Below are 17642 nucleotides of genomic sequence, written 5' to 3' on the forward strand. Positions count from 1 at the left end.
AAAATTTGGATTGAAAAGTCCTGAGCTGTTCAGTACTACAGTGTTTAGAAGAGGCGGAGAGATGACGGCGCTGCTGGCGGCCATGTTTCCATGTATTCACCGTCTTCTCTTTCACAGCCATAGGTTTCTTTTTAGTTTTGGGTGAAACGAAAGTCAGTCAGTCGTGATTTCCGGTTGTGAGTTGAGGAGAAGATGTGCAGTAACGCTGAGGTTATCCATTATGCGACGCGTGTGTTGTGTGAGAATAAAGGCTCTATGGAGTTATGGGGGCTGCACATGAAGGTGCAGGAGAGCTGTAGGATCAGCGATGAACAGTTCTGGTTCATCCTGAAGGAATGTCCTCGATTCGCTTTAGTCACAAGGCAGCCCAGTGCAGGACGAGCAGAGGACGACTACATAGTGGTGGCTAAAACATCTCTGCGCTTGTGTAAGAACTACGCTGAACAGGAATGTTCTCGCTGTCAGGACCTGCATCTGTGTAAATTCTTCGTGTATGGAAACTGCCGCTATGGGAAGAGAAGGTAAGACATGACATGTAATGAGCATGAGACGAGAAATCCCTGTCAAACTGGGTTTAGTCATGACATAGTAACTAAACACACCCACAGAAGGAATTTCAGCATACAACCACAACAATGCAACCATGAATAGAGCGGAACAATTAGTATACATTCATATACACCACCTGGATTTAACTAAGCAAATAGGTAAGAGCCTCTCATTGGATAATTACTGCATGGGTGATTATGTTTTAGCTGGCAACAAGTTATTCAACCCTAACTGATGCAGTGAGTAGAACTCAGGGATATGTTTAATAGTGACAGTAAGAGCATTTCCACACGCACAATGCGAAGGGAACTCAAGGGATTGGGACTAAACAGCTGTGTAGCCTTAAGAAAACCACTTGTCAGTGAGGCTAACCGGCAAAAACGGCTTCAATTTTCTAGGGAACATAAAGATTGGACTCTAATGGAAGAAGGTCATGTGGTCTGATGAGTATAGATTTACCCTGTTCCAGAGTGATAGGCGCATCAGGGTAAGAAGAGAGGCTGAAGTGATGCACCCATCATGCCTAGTGCCTACCGTACAAGCCTGTGGGGGCAGTGCTATGATCTGGGGTTGCTGCAGTTGGTCAGGTCCAGTGATGGCATAGTTACCTTGAAAAAGTAATCTGATTACTGATTACTCCTTTAAAAAGTAACTTAGTTAGATTACAAGTTACTTTATTAGTTATATAATGCGGTCCGCTAATGTATCCCATAATGCAACTGGAGCTGCAATTGAAGTGGAATAAGAAACAAGAAAGACGCGGAAAACGGAGTCCTCTGTTCACAAGTGTAAGTAAGATAAATAAAATAAAAATTTTTTAAAGACAAATAAATAACAAAAAGACGATAAATATCCTACATTTTGGCGAGTGGGATTTGTAATGAGTCTGTAACCATGGTGATATTACGTCATCACGTCCCCACGTCATCACTCGGCGTTGGCCGAGTAGTGCACACTTCCTCCAATCTAGTGCACACTCTGTAAGTAACCGATTCCGGACGCAGCCCGTGACTTAACTGTCGCATAGGCCAGACGTCACTCCCCGAGACGCAAGAAGAAAGCAAATATATATCTTTTTACTAAGGAAAATGACAAAAATAGTAACGCACAGTAACTTGGATAAGTAACTTTAATCTGATTACTGGATTGGAAATAGTAACTCGTTAGATTACTCGTTACTGAAAAATGCGGTCAGATTAGAGTAACACGTTACTAAGTAACGCGTTACTGACCTTCTCTGGTCAGGTCTAGGTTCAGCAACGTTATGTGCCCAAAGAATGAGGTCAGCTGACTACCCGAATATACTGAACCACCAGGTTATTCCATCAATGGATTTTTTCTTCCCTGATGGCACGGGCATATTCCAAGATGACAATTCCAGGATTCATCGGGCTCAAATTGTGAAAGAGTGGTTCAGGGAGCATGAGACATCATTTTCACACATAAATTGAAAAAAAGAGTCCAGACCTGAACCCCATTGAGAATCTTTGGGATATGCTGGAGAAGATTTTGTGCAGTGGTCCAAATCTCCCATCATCAATACAAGATCTTGGGGAAAAATTAATGCAACTCTGGACAGAAATAAATGTTGTGACATTGCAGAAGCTTGTGGAAACGATGCCACAGCGAATGCGTGCCGTAATCAAAGCTAAAGACAGAAAACATGTATTTTGTATACCTAAATATGTATATCTGTAATGGAATTAAATGACATGCATGACTAAATCTCTTTTGTTTCCACGATTTGCTAATTTTCTTAAAGTTCTTAAAGAAATGACTTTTATTGTCAATTGATTGTATTTTGGAAATATAAACAATTTGATGGCTGTAACATTCAAAAAAGTTCAAAAACGTTAATAGAATATTCAAGTAGTTTTGAAAAGTTCCACAATAAGCAGGTGAATTAGTAACAGGTGAAGGAATCATGTTTGGGTATAAAAAAAGGATCCACCAAAGGCTCAGTATTTATAAGCAATGATGGGTAGTGGCTTACCATTTTGTTCCAAACTTCAGGAGAAAAATAGAGCATTTGCAATCATTTAGATCTTTCACCATCTACTGTACATAATGTAAAAAATTTCTGGAAATCTGGAAAAATCTTAGTCTGTGCATGGTAAAGTTTGAAACCACTGTTGAACATGCGTGACCCTTGAGCTCTCAGACAGCATTTCATGAGAAACTGTCATGGCACTGTGATGAATGTAAAATACTTTGGAAAACCATTCTCACTTAACACACTCCACCGCTGCATCAAGAAATGCTACTTGAAATACTGTCTACTTTGGCCCAAGCTCGTCTCAGATGGACTGAAAGACTAAACATATGTGCTGTGATCAGATGAGTCCATGTTTCAGCTTGTTTTCTTTTTGGCCAGGCAGTGTATATATAGAGAGAGAGAGACGGTCAGAGTCAACTTGTTCGTGACGTCACGTGTTTCGCGAATTTCGGTTCGTAATCCGAAATTTGTTTGTATGTTAAGTTGAAAAAGATCGCTCGTAACCCAAAATGTTCGTATGGTAAACGGTTCGTAACTCAAGGGTCTACTGTATTTTAGACAGCCAGTCTCCGTGTTCCAACAACTGACCTTCATAGATACATTTTAATTAATGTTATGTGGGTTAACAAATCAAATGAGCATCAATGCAAATGCAATGGATTGTTATTAAGTGGCAGTCGGGATAGGTAGGAATTAATTATTTTTCACTTATTAGTTAAGGGTAAAGAATAATGATGATGTACATTTTCTTAAAAACACTAAAGTTTTTGTCACAAAGACAGCCAGTGGATATTTACCTTGAGATGGTGCATGATGTGTAGTTGCAAAGTATGCACAGAATAGGTAGAACAAAACTGTGAAACACTGTGACCATACATTAGCAATATGTTTTCACCTCAGCTTCATTTAACACATTTAGGACAAAGTGGATCTTCCATTGTCAGCTGTTCTTGTCCACCATCAATGCTCTTTTAACTAAATGGGCTAAAACTACCCACAGATACACTTTACTATCTTGTGGAAGGCTTTCCCAGAAGAGTGGTAGCTGTTATAGCTGCAAATGGTTGGAGTAACTTTAAATGTGTCTTCTGTTCTATGCAATAACAGAACATAAGTTTCTCTTAATAGTATTTCCTGGTAGGCTACTTACGATTACATGGGCTTTACATAGAGTTTTAAATGTTTTAAAAACAGCTTCTGCCAAATACGTCAATTTAGTGGAAATTCAAGAGACTGGGCGTGCCTGTGCCAAAAATGGTGTTGTGGGTATGACTACCTGATCGTTAACAATTTTGACATTTTAGAAACTAAACAGCAATTTTATATTACCAGTTAAAACCAGTCTAGTGGTTGTGTTGATGCTGTACAGCTTTTGAGAGCCAGGCTTAATTCTCTCCCCCGGTTACTGTACAGAGTTGGCATGTTCTCTCCATGTTTCTGGAGTGTCTAATAACCTGTTTTACTGGAGTTCTGGCCGAGGAGTGTATCCACCGTTAGGGCCTTAGGTCTAATTAATAAATTAATAAAGTTATGTTGATCTCAAAGATTTTGTCTCAATGTTTTTTTAGTTATATTCATTTTAAACACATTTAAGCACCTTATTTGTATTTGCTGTTTTTATGAGCTTTAATCACTTTAAATTCTTATGAAATTACAAATAATCACTACAAAACATCATTAAATGTTTTTTTGACATTTTTACTTACCTTGAAATATTTTCAACAGAAAAACATTTGCTTTCTTTTAAACCGCAGAATGTTATTCCTGTCATAAAATCACAACATAAATAAGCAAAATAAAAATGATTTCATTGACACACTGGTGATCACATGTTTAAAGCAAAACTCTTAGCGGACTCACTGATAAAACACGCTCATCAAATTATTATTATTATTTTTTAAAGAAAACGTATTTATTCAATAAAAATAGTGTAACATGCCACTCAGGTGGCGCAGCGGTAAAATACGCTAACACATCAGAGCTGGGATTTCGAATACATAGTATCTAATCTCATCTCTGCCATCTGTCTGGGCTGGGCGGCTATATGAACAACGTTTGGCCCAGGGTTATGGAGACGGATAGGGACCTCATAACTGATGCAATTACGACCTCTGCTGGCTGGTTGATGGTGTCTACACAGAGTCGTGGAATAATGCGTTGATCAGGGTGTGTCTCTCCTTACACAAATCTAATCTGCATATGAACTCGCCTTATGCAGGTAAAAAAATTGCAGTCGGCTATTGCTCACGTGTCGGAGGGGGCGTGTGTCAGTTTGCTCTCCTCAATCAGGGGCGGGGGTCAGCATTAGTAAAGAGGAAGCATAACACAATTGCGCTAAAAAAATCAGCAGAAAAAGGGAGAAAATACATTAAAAATTAACATACATTTACATTCGCAGCATTTAGCAGACACTTTTATTCAAATTGACTTACAATTATGACTAAAAACAATTTGAGCAAGTGAGGGTTAAGGGTCTTGCATGGGGGCCCAACATTGGCAACTTGGCAGTGGAGGGGCTTGAACTGGCAACCTTCTGATTACCTTGACCACTCTGCTACGACTGCTTTAAACGTAGTAGTAACGTAAAACAGTAAGATGATCATAAACACTGTGAGCAGACCACCGAAATAAACAAATACTCCAGCATCACCTGATCTGACCTATTTGTCTAGTCTGTGTTTAATACAGCATTTTATGCTACACCTAACAACCTGTTAGTTTTTTAGCATGTTGAATTATTTCTCTTTATGTGTGTGGGGGGGTGCTTTGCAGGAATCAGTGCAGATTATCTCATGATATTCATTCAAAGCATAACGAAAAGCTGCTCCGGGAGTGCACTCTTCATTTGCTTCAGGAGGATGAACTCTTCCTCCTTCTGCTACAGAACGACCCCTTACTTCTGCCTAAGGTGAGGACATACATGACACAAATCTTCATACGTTTTGAGGTTTACTGTTGAAATTAGATGATTCAATTAAGTATGCATGGAACTCATGTATTTATTCATACCTGAAAGAGGAGATTAGAATATGTACAGTCTTATGCAAAGGACTGGACTCTTCTGGTCAGACTCTGTGTTTAGGGGACTAAAAAAGCATATGAAAAGAATATAAAATTCCACATTTAGTGTAATGCAAAAGTGTCAACTGGGGATCTTGGTTTAGCATGTCCAGCTGATTATTGGTCCCCATTACTTTACTTTGTAAATGTAACCACATGTTTTAGTCCTGAAAAGGGGGTCATCAACTGATTAAGAGTAAGATTAGATAAAGTGGTTGTAAAATAGGAGTAAGATGCTTGTAAATGTGTGAAGGGTAAGTTTTGAACCCTTTTTTCTTAGTCTTAAAATCTTAAAACAAAACAGACTAGGTGACTAGGTGTGTGGAGTCCTAAGATGAGAAAATAAATAATAGTTATTGGCAAGCATTTCTTTTAGTAGCAGGTTCCATTATACTCAATTTTGGAGTGTGTCCTTGAAAATGTGTGGCCTTTCATTTGGAAAAAATGACTCAAGGAGGACACAATGTTCCAGTTCAGTTCTTAAAGGTGTGTGCAGAAAGGGAGTTGTTTCTGCCATAAATAGGCCATCCCATTATGCTTGACTAACAACAACTAGGCAACTGCTGAGTTCAACAGTGATGCTAAGTAGGCAGTTGACACATTAATGGAAAACCCCCATTAAGCATCTTAGTAGGGTGTTGGGCCACGCAGAGATAAAGAGATTCTACAGGACTCTGTTACCCCTTTTCCACCGACGCGGATCTGTCTCCGTTCCGGTTTGCGAACTTCATTTTGAACCGGTACCGAAAAAAGAGGTACCTTATAACCAGTAATAACTGAGAGAAATTTAGTGTTCATGTGTAGTAGGGTTGGGCGGTATTGCCGATTTTCATATCGTCATACCGTCTTCAGAAAATACTGCGGTATACGGTATTACCGCGCCGGGGGGAGGGGGGGGGGGGGGAACAAACTTTACAGTGTACACACTTTAGAGTGTAATCACAATATTTCAATGTTTTATTACAAAAAAATTAAACAATCAGAACGTCAAATATTGCTTATCCTATCTGATCTATAATAAATAAGTGTAAATGCATTTGTATCAATTACACTTTTAAACATATTAACTAGGGCTGTCACACGATTAAAAATTGTAATCGAGATTAATCGCGATTAAAGAACAAAATTAATCGAGATTAATCTCGATTAAAATTTTTAATCGTGTGACAGCCCTAATATATATGTATTCATCTCAATTAATCGCAAACTAATCATTAAGCAAAATTTGCACATTGTTATTGCAAGAACGTGTTTACCATGATATGATAAAATTATGAAATCTAAATTCATTGTAGAAAGCACATTATCTGACAAAAGTGAGGATCTTTTCCTGTTCATGACCCTGACACTGAAAACAGGTGCACCAATCATAATGTTTTGATCTAATATAAGGCATCAATAAAGCATCAAAACACAGATATGATTATTTCATAAATCTATTAAGAAAACCTTTTAATACTGTGTTTGTGCAGAAAGAATACTGGGAAATATTGTTCTAAATGACCATTTAAACATCTATAAATACCTGAAACAGTCAAGTTAGCAGACATTATCTATAAGTAATTGACTGTAGCTATAAAAAAAAAGTGTTAATTAAAACAGTCCATGTAAACGCTTAGTCCATATAAATATCAGATACGAATGTGTTTTTAAACAACTACAAACATCACAAATACAAATCATGTTTATAACCATGTGATAGAATAAGCTGAATAAACTGTAGAGATGAAACATCACGCAGAGTTTCACTTTTTACCGGAGGGGGAGGAGGCGGAGCTACACGGTTTTGATGGACAGCTCTAGCAGCCAATGGAGATACTCGTTACAAAGCTTGTGTGATTTCATTCATCTTTTCATCAACACGTAAAAAAGTGAAAACTGCTAAAAGTAGTTTATCATCGGACAGTTCATGCGCTTTACATCCTAATTCATCTGAAATACAGTTAATTACCACAGAGACACACATGTATGTGGCACAAACAGCCAAATACAAATAGTTAGATTAAAAATTTTAATCTTGATTAATTTTTTTAACCGCTATAAAAATTTTAACGCGTTAATCGCATTAATTAACGCGATTAACGACAGCCCTAATATTAGCCATTGTAATCTCCCACTGCCCACACAAAACAGAATAATCGCAGGTTAAACAGTTCAATATAGTTAATTTACAGTTATAGCTATTTCTTAAAAGTGTATGAACGTGTACGATTAGTTATGCCTGTAATACAGAATTGTAATGTAAAATAATGTAAAATAATTCAAAGTCCAAACATTCGAGTGGTTTAACGAGAACGCTACTTTAAAAGTCACACAAGCTCAGTGCAAAACAACATAAGCACAGCCGGAAATGGTCAATTCCGATATCTTCCCTACACACTTGCTCCCTACGCCATAGCATAGTACACTTAACATTCTTAAAGGGCCAGACAATATATTTATAATTCACATTACACAACAGGTGAGACGTTAGAAAACAACATTCTTTTTTCTTAAAATAGCGCTTTTATTTAGGAAAAATAGTTCTTACACGGGCAGGAAAAACTACGGCAGACACAAAAGTCAGAACAGGGGATCGGGCGTAACGTTATTATTACCGTTTGCTCCTTATTCTCAACACTTGTGCTCGATTTACACTGAATATATATTAAGTAAGTACGTACATGTCCGCGCATGCACGCGCTTGTGTTAATTTCCGGTTGAACTGATTCAAAATTAAAATACGAGCCGTTTTTCAGTTTCTGCTTGTTACCTCACAGCTAACGCTAGCCAGTGTGGCTCTTCACTTGTCTCTCTGTGTTATCACCTTACACAGTGAGCACCCCACAACCAATAAGTGAGCTCCAAACGCCTACCACTCCCACCCCTCCCTTACTGTGGATGCGCGAATGTCCTAAAGTCTCAGTTTTCAAGGTAGACCTGAAGCAGAAATTTGGCGCTTCACATTTTTAAAACACCGTCACCATTTTTGAATACCGTCACCATTTTTAAATACCGTGGTATACCGTCATACCGCCCAACCCTAATGTGTAGTACTTTTAGTACATTAAGCCACGTTATGCTTTATTTAGTTAAAGCTTTGTGCAGATTCAGAACCCGAGCTGCATAAACACCACACGTGAAGTAAATCCAGCTAAACACAGATACATGTGGAGCTTGTAGACTGGATTTGATGCTTATTTCACACAAATGGATGTCTATATTGTGGAACTTTAGTGATGTTTTATCGCTCAAGCCGAGCGCTGAGCAGAGCGGCTATTTGCGCCGTGAGACGTCCATGAACTAAAGAAAACAACAACTGTGACAAACACATAAGCATAAAAACGAACATCTGTAACAACAGCACAAATGCTCACAGGTAATCTACACGCTCTGTCATCATGTTACTACTCTTTACTTTCGTTGTGTAACGCCCACCATTGATGACGCAGTCTTGGTTCCCAAAAACTGGTGCAATCGCGGGTCGGTTCTCTACAAAACACCAAGGTTCGAAGAAACCTGAACAGAACTGGTTCAAGAACCATGGTTCTTTTGGTGGAAAAGCGCTATGTGACTGTACACATTGTGAAAAGTGCGATCTTATCATGTGACTTAAAAATCTACTCTGCATGATCAGCTGGGTTGAGATCAACCATTTAGTGACCTGTCATCTCCTGTAAATGGTGATACTGACACTGGAAAAAGAATACTCCTAATTAGGGCTGGCACCGATCCGATACTCTGTATCGATATCGGTCCGATATTGGCCCAAATCACTGGATCGGATATCGGAAGAAAAAAAAAAGTGTAATCTGATCTGATACAGTTGCTTAATGTAAATAACACTTGGAGATCTCTCACATCGTCAACGTCACATCGTCTCTCACATCGTCAACAATTAATCCATTAGTATATATAAATAAAACAAACTACACCGCTTCCACAGACATCTTCTTCAAAATCCAGCAGGGTTTGTTAATACTTGGGTTTGTCAACTCTGCCTCAATTCTAATTGGTCCATCGTGATTGATTAACATCCATATCTTGTTGTAGGTTCTGTATTTATTCCTTTAGAATATTTGTTTCACAGTCTGAGCATTGTTATTTAGATAGCTAGTTTAACTATGGTGCATAGAGACATGTATAATTACTGCTTAGTTGTTTGAGAGGAGAAATGACAGTATCGGATTGGTATCGGTATCAGCAGATACTCAATTTGCAGTATCGGTATCGGACATAAAAAAGTGGTATCGAGCCATCCCTACTCCTAATAAACTAGAAACTTTTTCGTCCTACTGATCATCTAATCCCCTGACACATTAAATTTAGCAGTTGAATAAAAAATGTGCACAGTTGTTTTTGTTGTTGGAATTGGTCCAACCTTTTGCATAAGACTGTGCACCAGACATTTAAATAATATTGACTGTGGATTTCTGTGTGACTCATCTTTGGACATTATTTAGGATTTATTTTAAGACGTGTTTCTGCATTCTAGGTTACCGCTCCTGCTGTTTGAAACGCCTCTGCATTTTAAGTCAATACTCTCAAATAAGAAAATGTTTTAATTCAGGAAGAAATTTAGCCAGTTTAGAATGAAAGTAAAGTAATTAGTACATTGTCTGTGTTCTGGAGACCTGGAGTGCTGATGTACAACCCGGTGAAGTTATTCCAACGAACTAGAAAGGTTCCAGTTCCAGTTACAATCGCATCAAGTGACAGTATGGTGTTATATTAATATACATTAAAAAAAAAAAAAAAAAAAGTGAAATGTCTTGTCCACTTGGATGAAGAGTTGCAGCTGTACGGATGTTGGTGGATGTTTGAAAGTAAAGGAAAGTCTTATCCTGGGCAAGGTGTAGATGTCACACCAAGCAATAAAAAAAAAAAAAAAAGAAAGAAAGAAAAAAAAAAAGAAAAAATGGAACCAAAAATTCCTGTATTTAAGAAGAAAGGCCTGTAAGTTTTAAGGTAAAGTAAAACACTTGAGGTTTGGAAAGAACTGTGTAATAAATACACAATTATTGTGCTTGTGTGTGTTGTATGTGCATATTTATGCATGCGCCGTCCGTATTTTCTTTTCTGCTGTCTTTCTCTATTCACATCATGACGCTGCTTTGGTATGTCCACGTGCAGGTGTGCTCGTACTACAATAAGGGTGCAGGGGTTTATGGGTCCTGCACCTTTGAGGGCAGCTGCATCAAACTGCACCTGTGTCAGCACTTTGTGCAGGACGACTGCATCTTCGGCAGCAAGTGTAAGCGGTTACACTTCATAGATGAGTGCAATCGCAGAAAGCTGGAGGAGCGGGGTCTAAGTGGTGACCTTATCCAGGACCTGCCCTACATCTACCAAAATATCTACCGTATCAAGTCCAGCAGAGAAGACATGGAAAGAGGTGATTTGATTCCTCATACCATATGGATTTTTCATATACCGCCAAACCGTAGCATAGTTAATACAACAGCTGTAGGGTTTAGTAGGCAGCAAATCATATAATATTCCTCTATAGACAGTCGAGAAAGAAGCTTTCAGAGTAATAGTTAAAACACTGGATTCCAGGTCTGTCTTACAGGGAGAAAATATTTCAGGTCAGTTGCTAAACCAACATTATAAGGGAACTGGAAGTGGAGATATTTAAAGTCGTCCACTTTTTTACAACAGTGGAGTTTGCAAATGTCATTTTATTGTTAAATTTATTGATTTATTGTTAAAGAGAAAGCTATGGGTAATTGTACAAAACTTAAATATTAAATAAACAATGAAAATGTTATTTATTGCAACAGTTTCACACGTACTGATTCCATCATATATTGTGTCATTTTGTGGGGCCAAGCAAAGCTTATAGTACTCAAAACCTTCATTATATACATGGTGAAATTGGTATAAACATGGTAAAATATGTTTTTATATTCTATGTACTTATGACAGTAGAATAAGCCACAGCCATATAAAAAGTCCCAGTCATACAAAAAAAATCAAAACAAAAAACATGCTGTGATATACTGTGAAACCGTCAGAATCTTAAAAAATACTGTGGTACAAATTTTTGTCACACCGCCCAGCCCTACTTTGTATTAGTAGTTTGAGTCTAAAATGCAGATCAATAAAATGATCTTTCCAAAACTAGAAGGAAGCTTATATTTAGTTAAAGTTCAGATAGTCTTCTTTTTATATATAATCATAATAAGTTCCCACTAATTAATTACTCAAACATGTTTCATTCTTGTAGCTGCCTCCATATACAGTATGTTTGTGTTCATTTCAGAAAGGATCTCCGAGCCTGTAAACCAAGCCTACACACAGGAAGAGGAGAACAATGAGATCTGTGTTCACTTCATCAGGAGGACCTGCAAGTTTTCAGGTTTGTCTCTGACTTCCTATCTTATTCCTTGTTTAGTCCAGTCATTAAGACCTTAAGTCATATTTCGGTCATGTGTTGTGAGTTGCCAATATGCTCATGTGTTTAGGGCAGTGCAAACTGATTCATTTTAATCTGCCGTATAAATGGGAGGTGAATGAGGGCAACGGCTGGAGGGTGCTGCAAGGTATGGAGAACATTGAAAGAGCCTACTGTGACCCCAAGAACTCACATGGGTCAGTGAATAGATATTATGATCTTTGGGTTTTTCTTTTCGGTGAATGGGACTGTTTATTATTACCATTTTTTGTCATGTTGGTTTCAAATTTATTATTTATGCATTTATACATGTCTGTCTCTCAAAAACAATCCTGCTTTGACTTTTTATTTACTGCCCACAAGTGAAACGATGTTAAGGAAACACACTTCACACAAAATTGGACATGGCACAATGGGACAGTGAAATTACAGCAATGCATTACTATTTCTCCAAATTTGCTGGTTGCCAATTTCAACCATTAGGCTAACAGCCTGAGAGGTGATGGCTAGCATTTTTTTTCTGTCAGACAGACAAACCCAGTCTCATAAATAATGTTTCTGAGTGGCAAGGACAAAAAATGATGGATGGGTTAATGTAGCCAAATACAGGAACAACCCTTCCTTAGAGAGCATGCAAATTTGTCCTACAGATCACCTTTCAGCATGACAAACTCAGTCATACCTACCTGCTAAAAGGAGGGCAGGTCCCCATTTGCCCCCTCTGTGGATCAAGAACCTCTGTCAAACACATCCTCTATTCATGGCAGCTGCATGGCAGAGCTGGCATTCGGACCCCCAACCTTTTGGTTGATAGCCCAATACCCTACCCACTAGGCTACCACTGTCCCACTATGATGAACACCACCAGAGCAAAATTCTACCATACAAACAACTATAAAGAAATCTTTACCTCACCTTTAACAAACTGTACACCCTCATAGTCACACAAACGCTCTAACCACTATACACACAAGTAAAGTAAGCAAATTGACTCCCTACTTTAATGTTTAAAGCCTGAACCTATTATTCAGCCATGATAAGCTGACATGGCGTTAAGAATCAGACAGCCAAACTAACACTGGAGCTTTGGTACAAGTCTAAGCCACAGCTCAGACTTAAACCTATCAAACGTCTATGGAGAAATCTGAAGGCCGCATTACTGTCCACTTTCGTGTCATGCTATTTAAAGTCGCAAGTCTGAAATTGGCCTGAAATTTTGTAATTATTGAACTCTCTTCCTTTTGTCTGTTTTTCTGTCCCTACTGGTTCAGTCCTGGCTCGCGAGCAGTAGACTTTGAGACGATGACTCGGCAAGGGCATCCAGTGCGTCGTCTCTCCACAGCCTCATCTGTCACCAAGCCTCTTTACGGTCACTATAACTTGACAACACACTGGCTTTGGTACTACAAAGGAGATCATGCTAACTGGATAGAGTACGGCCTGCCGGTAAAATCAGACAGCGGTACTGCTGTACAAAATTAATGAATGGAATCATAATTTATTTTGTGGTGATTTTGTTCTATGCAGATGTTCTAGTGTTGTGCAAGGTGGGCATGTGTTTATGAATCTGTGTGTGTGTGTGTGTGTTTGTCAGGATGATAAGCATCGTGTGACGTCTGTGAATTCCTGTGACGTTGAAAATGCTTATCTGTTGGGCAGCACATCAGAGGTGATGGTCAGCAAGGGCAACCGACAGTACTATGTCAGTTTTGGAGGTAAATATATATAGTGGCTTTGTGTTGATATACTTATGGAAATGAACTCCATCAGTGCAGTAGCTGGGGTTCTTTTTTTTTTTTTTGGTAATTTGTTTTGAACTGATAGCCCTCCTCCCACCATCGACTACATTTAAATCACCTTTAAGTTTATAGTAAAGTAAAGTAATAAAATATTAATTTTGGTTCACCGAATTCTGCATGACACTCTTACTGCTGTTGCAATATAATGTAGGAGGCAGTATTAGACTATGTGTATTTTTAAATGTACAAAATAAAACAAACAAAATACTAACACAGTCACAAACTATTAATATCATTTTAGCTGCCAGTCAGGTTATGCAGTATTCTATTACTTTAGTCCACCACCTTGAGGTTCAAATATTAGTAGTGCTATTGGCCAACCAGGCATCTACAGAGACATGATTGACTTTGATTGAAGAGGGGCAGTGATCGAGGCCTGAGATGAATTGGCATCCTGTCCAGGGTATTCCTGCCTTGCACCCAGTGTTTCATCAACCAGTTTGAAATGAGTTCTTTTTGTAACTGTAATTAGATAAAGGTTTAGAGCCCACTTAAGTAGGATGTTCCATAATTTAGAGGCGTTACCCCAAACCTTGACATTTCTTTTTAGCAGAAGTAAATTTAACAAAACCAGTAGCCTATATTTCTACATGGGAAGCTCAAAACTTGAGAATAATAACCCAGAAACCCCTTAGAACATTTATCCCAAATCTTTTCCCCACCCATGGTGGCATTTTAGGACTTATAATTTAATATAAAATTCTAACATATAAACTTGAAGGTTTATGATTCTATATAAGTTTTTTTAATATATATATATATATATATATATATATATATATATATATATATATATATATATATATATATATATTATGCATTTTTCTCCCACTTTCTCCCAATTTAACGTAGTCAATTTGTCTTCTGCTGCTGGGGAGCCCCGATTTTTTGCAGTCGAGGAGGGTATATTGCTGCTCATGCCTCCTCCGACCCGCATGCAGCCCTTAACGGAACCCTTTTCCACTCATGCACTCTGCACATGCACCTCTATCCGCCAATCAGGGGTTTGAAGACCCCGCCCACATATTCCGGCCAGCCCTCCCTGCAGGCACTGCCAATTATGCCCACTTGATGTCGTAAGTTGAGTTTCGAACTGAGGTGTTCAGAATGTCGGCGCTGGTGTGCTAGTGGAATATCCCGCTGCGCCACCTGGGTGCTATGGCTCAGTTTTTAGCTGGTAACATTTTTCCGTACACAAATAAATTGATTTTGAAAAATATTTAGTATTATTTTCCATCAGATCCACTTCATAATACAGGATTACCAGCATTACACTCTACATTTTATTCTTTTCTTTCTGTCTTTTTTTTTGTACATTTTTTCCTTTTTTTAAATTTTATTCTTTGGTGTACTAATAGTTTGTTTTTTGCTTTCTTTGTTTTTGTTTGTTTCTGTCTTTAATATGCTTATTTTTTATTTATTATTTTTTTTTTTATTTAATTTTGCCCCCCTTTGCCCCATCCTCTCACTAATGCTGGTCCCTGCTCCTGATTGGGGAGGACGAGGCTGCTCCACGCCCCCTCCGACACGTGCACAGCAATCGAACATCTTATCACCTACACTTGATGAGTGCAGTGCAGTACAGCGCTGTGTACGGAGAGCCACACCCTCTACCGCACTCCTTCCCCATCTCCGTGCATGTGCCACCAACCAGCCTGCAGAGGTCGTAATCGCACTAGTCTGAGAGAAAGTCCCAATCCGGCTTAATTCCGCCCCTATCTGAACAACAGGCCAATCGTTGTTCATGTGGCTGCTCAGCCGGCAGGCAGAGCCGAGATTCGATATGATGTATTCGAGATCTCAGCTCTGGTGAACAGCGTGTGTTTTTTACCGCTGCGCCACCTGAGTGGCAATATGCTTATTTTAAAGAAAGATTTTTACAGACTAGTGTAAAATCAAGAATAGATCATTTTTGTCAGACAATTATTATTAATATTATTATTATTTTTATACCTATTATTGTTGTAATTTTCCAAATAATAAATTTTGTCTTAAATTCCATGTAAAGTCTTCAAAAAATCTGATGTCGAAATCTGAATGTAAGGTAATGTGTTTATGGATTACACAACTACAGGCTCCATATAGCTAAAGAAAAAAAACAAGAAAAAAACAATTCTCTAAATATGGCGATACCCTTTGCTTCATTCTTACAGCAATCACCACTAACAGCATCGTCTTGATGTTTTTATTCATTATTCAATTCTTTCTAATCAATGTCTACCTTCTCTTCCAGATATGTATCAGCGAAATCCCAAACACAACACTAAGAGAAAAGTACGCAGACGACCACAGTTCGTTTCAGTCCAGGAGGTGGAAAGCAAAATAGAAGCAGTGAAAATGTACACACACACAAACACAATTACACACGGATGAGCTTTGTACAAAGCAGAAGATTTAAATATTGCACTGACAGTGAATGGTGTGTCCTTGTACACTTACCAAGCACACTTATCATTCATTTATTTTCATAATTTACACCTACCAAACAGACAAACTTTGTGGGGTTTAGAAGGGGTGTCCAAACTTTTCTTGTTGGGGGCCAGATGGAGTAAAAATGTGCACACAAAACACAAGCCACAGAATCTTTTGTAAGCCAATAAAAATATAATAGATCTACTTGATTACTAACAATTACACTTCCTTTTCATTTTAGTGACTAATTATCTATCTTTGATAGTGTTGTGTAAACTAAGATTTTGCCAATTTCACTCACCAGTTTATAATCCTAATGGGAAGATTATTATATTTCTTTACATTAAACGTACACACTTCTCTGAACTCGGTGAGAGAATATTTGTTTTCCCAGCACTAAAAATCGTACGACGGCGTATTAGGGCCACTTTAAAGAAAAACATTTGAGAATAAAGTCGTATAAGTTTCGATTTCGAGATTAAAGTCAAAATATTATGAGAATAAAGTCGAAATATTATGAGATTAAAGTCGAAATAATTACAAGATTAAAGCCGAAATAATTATGAAATTAAAGTCAAAATAATTACGAGATTAAAGTCGAAATATTATAGCAACCTCCTTGTGTTAAAATGAGGGATGTTCATGATTTGTTATACTTTCATATCAGTTTCACAAATAAAGAAATCCCCAATCTCCTGCACATCAGCACCAGTTTGTTATTAGTATAAGGATGCTGAAACGGCTTTGCAATAAACTGGGTTTATTCGCCAGTGCTTCAACCGAGCCTTATGGACTCGTACAATAAACTAAAGCCGTGTGGCATCGCTATAAATGATTGCATTGACATGTATAGTCTTCATGTCATGTGGATGGAAGTGTACAATACAAACAGCCACCCAAAAATAATTGTGTTATTGGATAACCACAATAGCACTCATTGTAAGCACTCGAAGTGTGCCGATCCAGGTAATGAGACCCGTGCTTCTCTGAACTGTCAAGCCTACGACAGCTGCACATTCTTTGGCAATAATATTTCGACTTTATTCTCATAAACATTTTGACTTTATTCTCATAATATTTTGACTTTATTCTCATAATCATTTCGACTTTATTCTCATAATATTTAGACTTTATTCTCATAATCATTTTGACTTTATTCTCATAATCATTTCGACTTTATTCTCATAATATTTCGACTTTATTCTCATAATCATTTTGACTTTATTCTCATAATATTTTGACTTTATTCTCATAACCATTTCGACTTTATTCTCATAATATTTCGACTTTATTCTCATAATCATTTTGACTTTATTCTCATAATATTTTGACTTTATTCTCATAATCATTTTGACTTTATTCTCATAATATTTTGACTTTATTCTCATAATCATTTCGACTTTATTCTCATAATCATTTCGACTTTATTCTCATAATATTTCGACTTTAT

The 17642-nt window shown here is 37.8% G+C and overlaps 1 protein-coding gene across 1 annotated transcript; it reads left to right on the forward strand.

The window, feature by feature from the left end:
• The first annotated feature begins 60 nt into the window (after positions 1 to 60).
• On the forward strand, positions 61 to 16599 carry parp12b (poly (ADP-ribose) polymerase family, member 12b). The gene is made up of 8 exons (XM_062994757.1): positions 61 to 521; positions 5318 to 5453; positions 10718 to 10979; positions 11850 to 11945; positions 12052 to 12178; positions 13253 to 13427; positions 13576 to 13696; positions 16014 to 16599. The coding sequence occupies exons 1-8, from the start codon at positions 193 to 195 to the stop codon at positions 16151 to 16153; spliced, it is 1386 nt and encodes a 461-aa protein (XP_062850827.1). The 5' UTR covers positions 61 to 192; the 3' UTR covers positions 16154 to 16599.
• Positions 16600 to 17642: the final 1043 nt, after the last annotated feature.

The sequence above is a fragment of the Trichomycterus rosablanca genome, chromosome 1 (assembly GCF_030014385.1).
Source record: "Trichomycterus rosablanca isolate fTriRos1 chromosome 1, fTriRos1.hap1, whole genome shotgun sequence".
In the NCBI taxonomy this organism is placed as follows: Eukaryota; Metazoa; Chordata; class Actinopteri; order Siluriformes; family Trichomycteridae; genus Trichomycterus; species Trichomycterus rosablanca.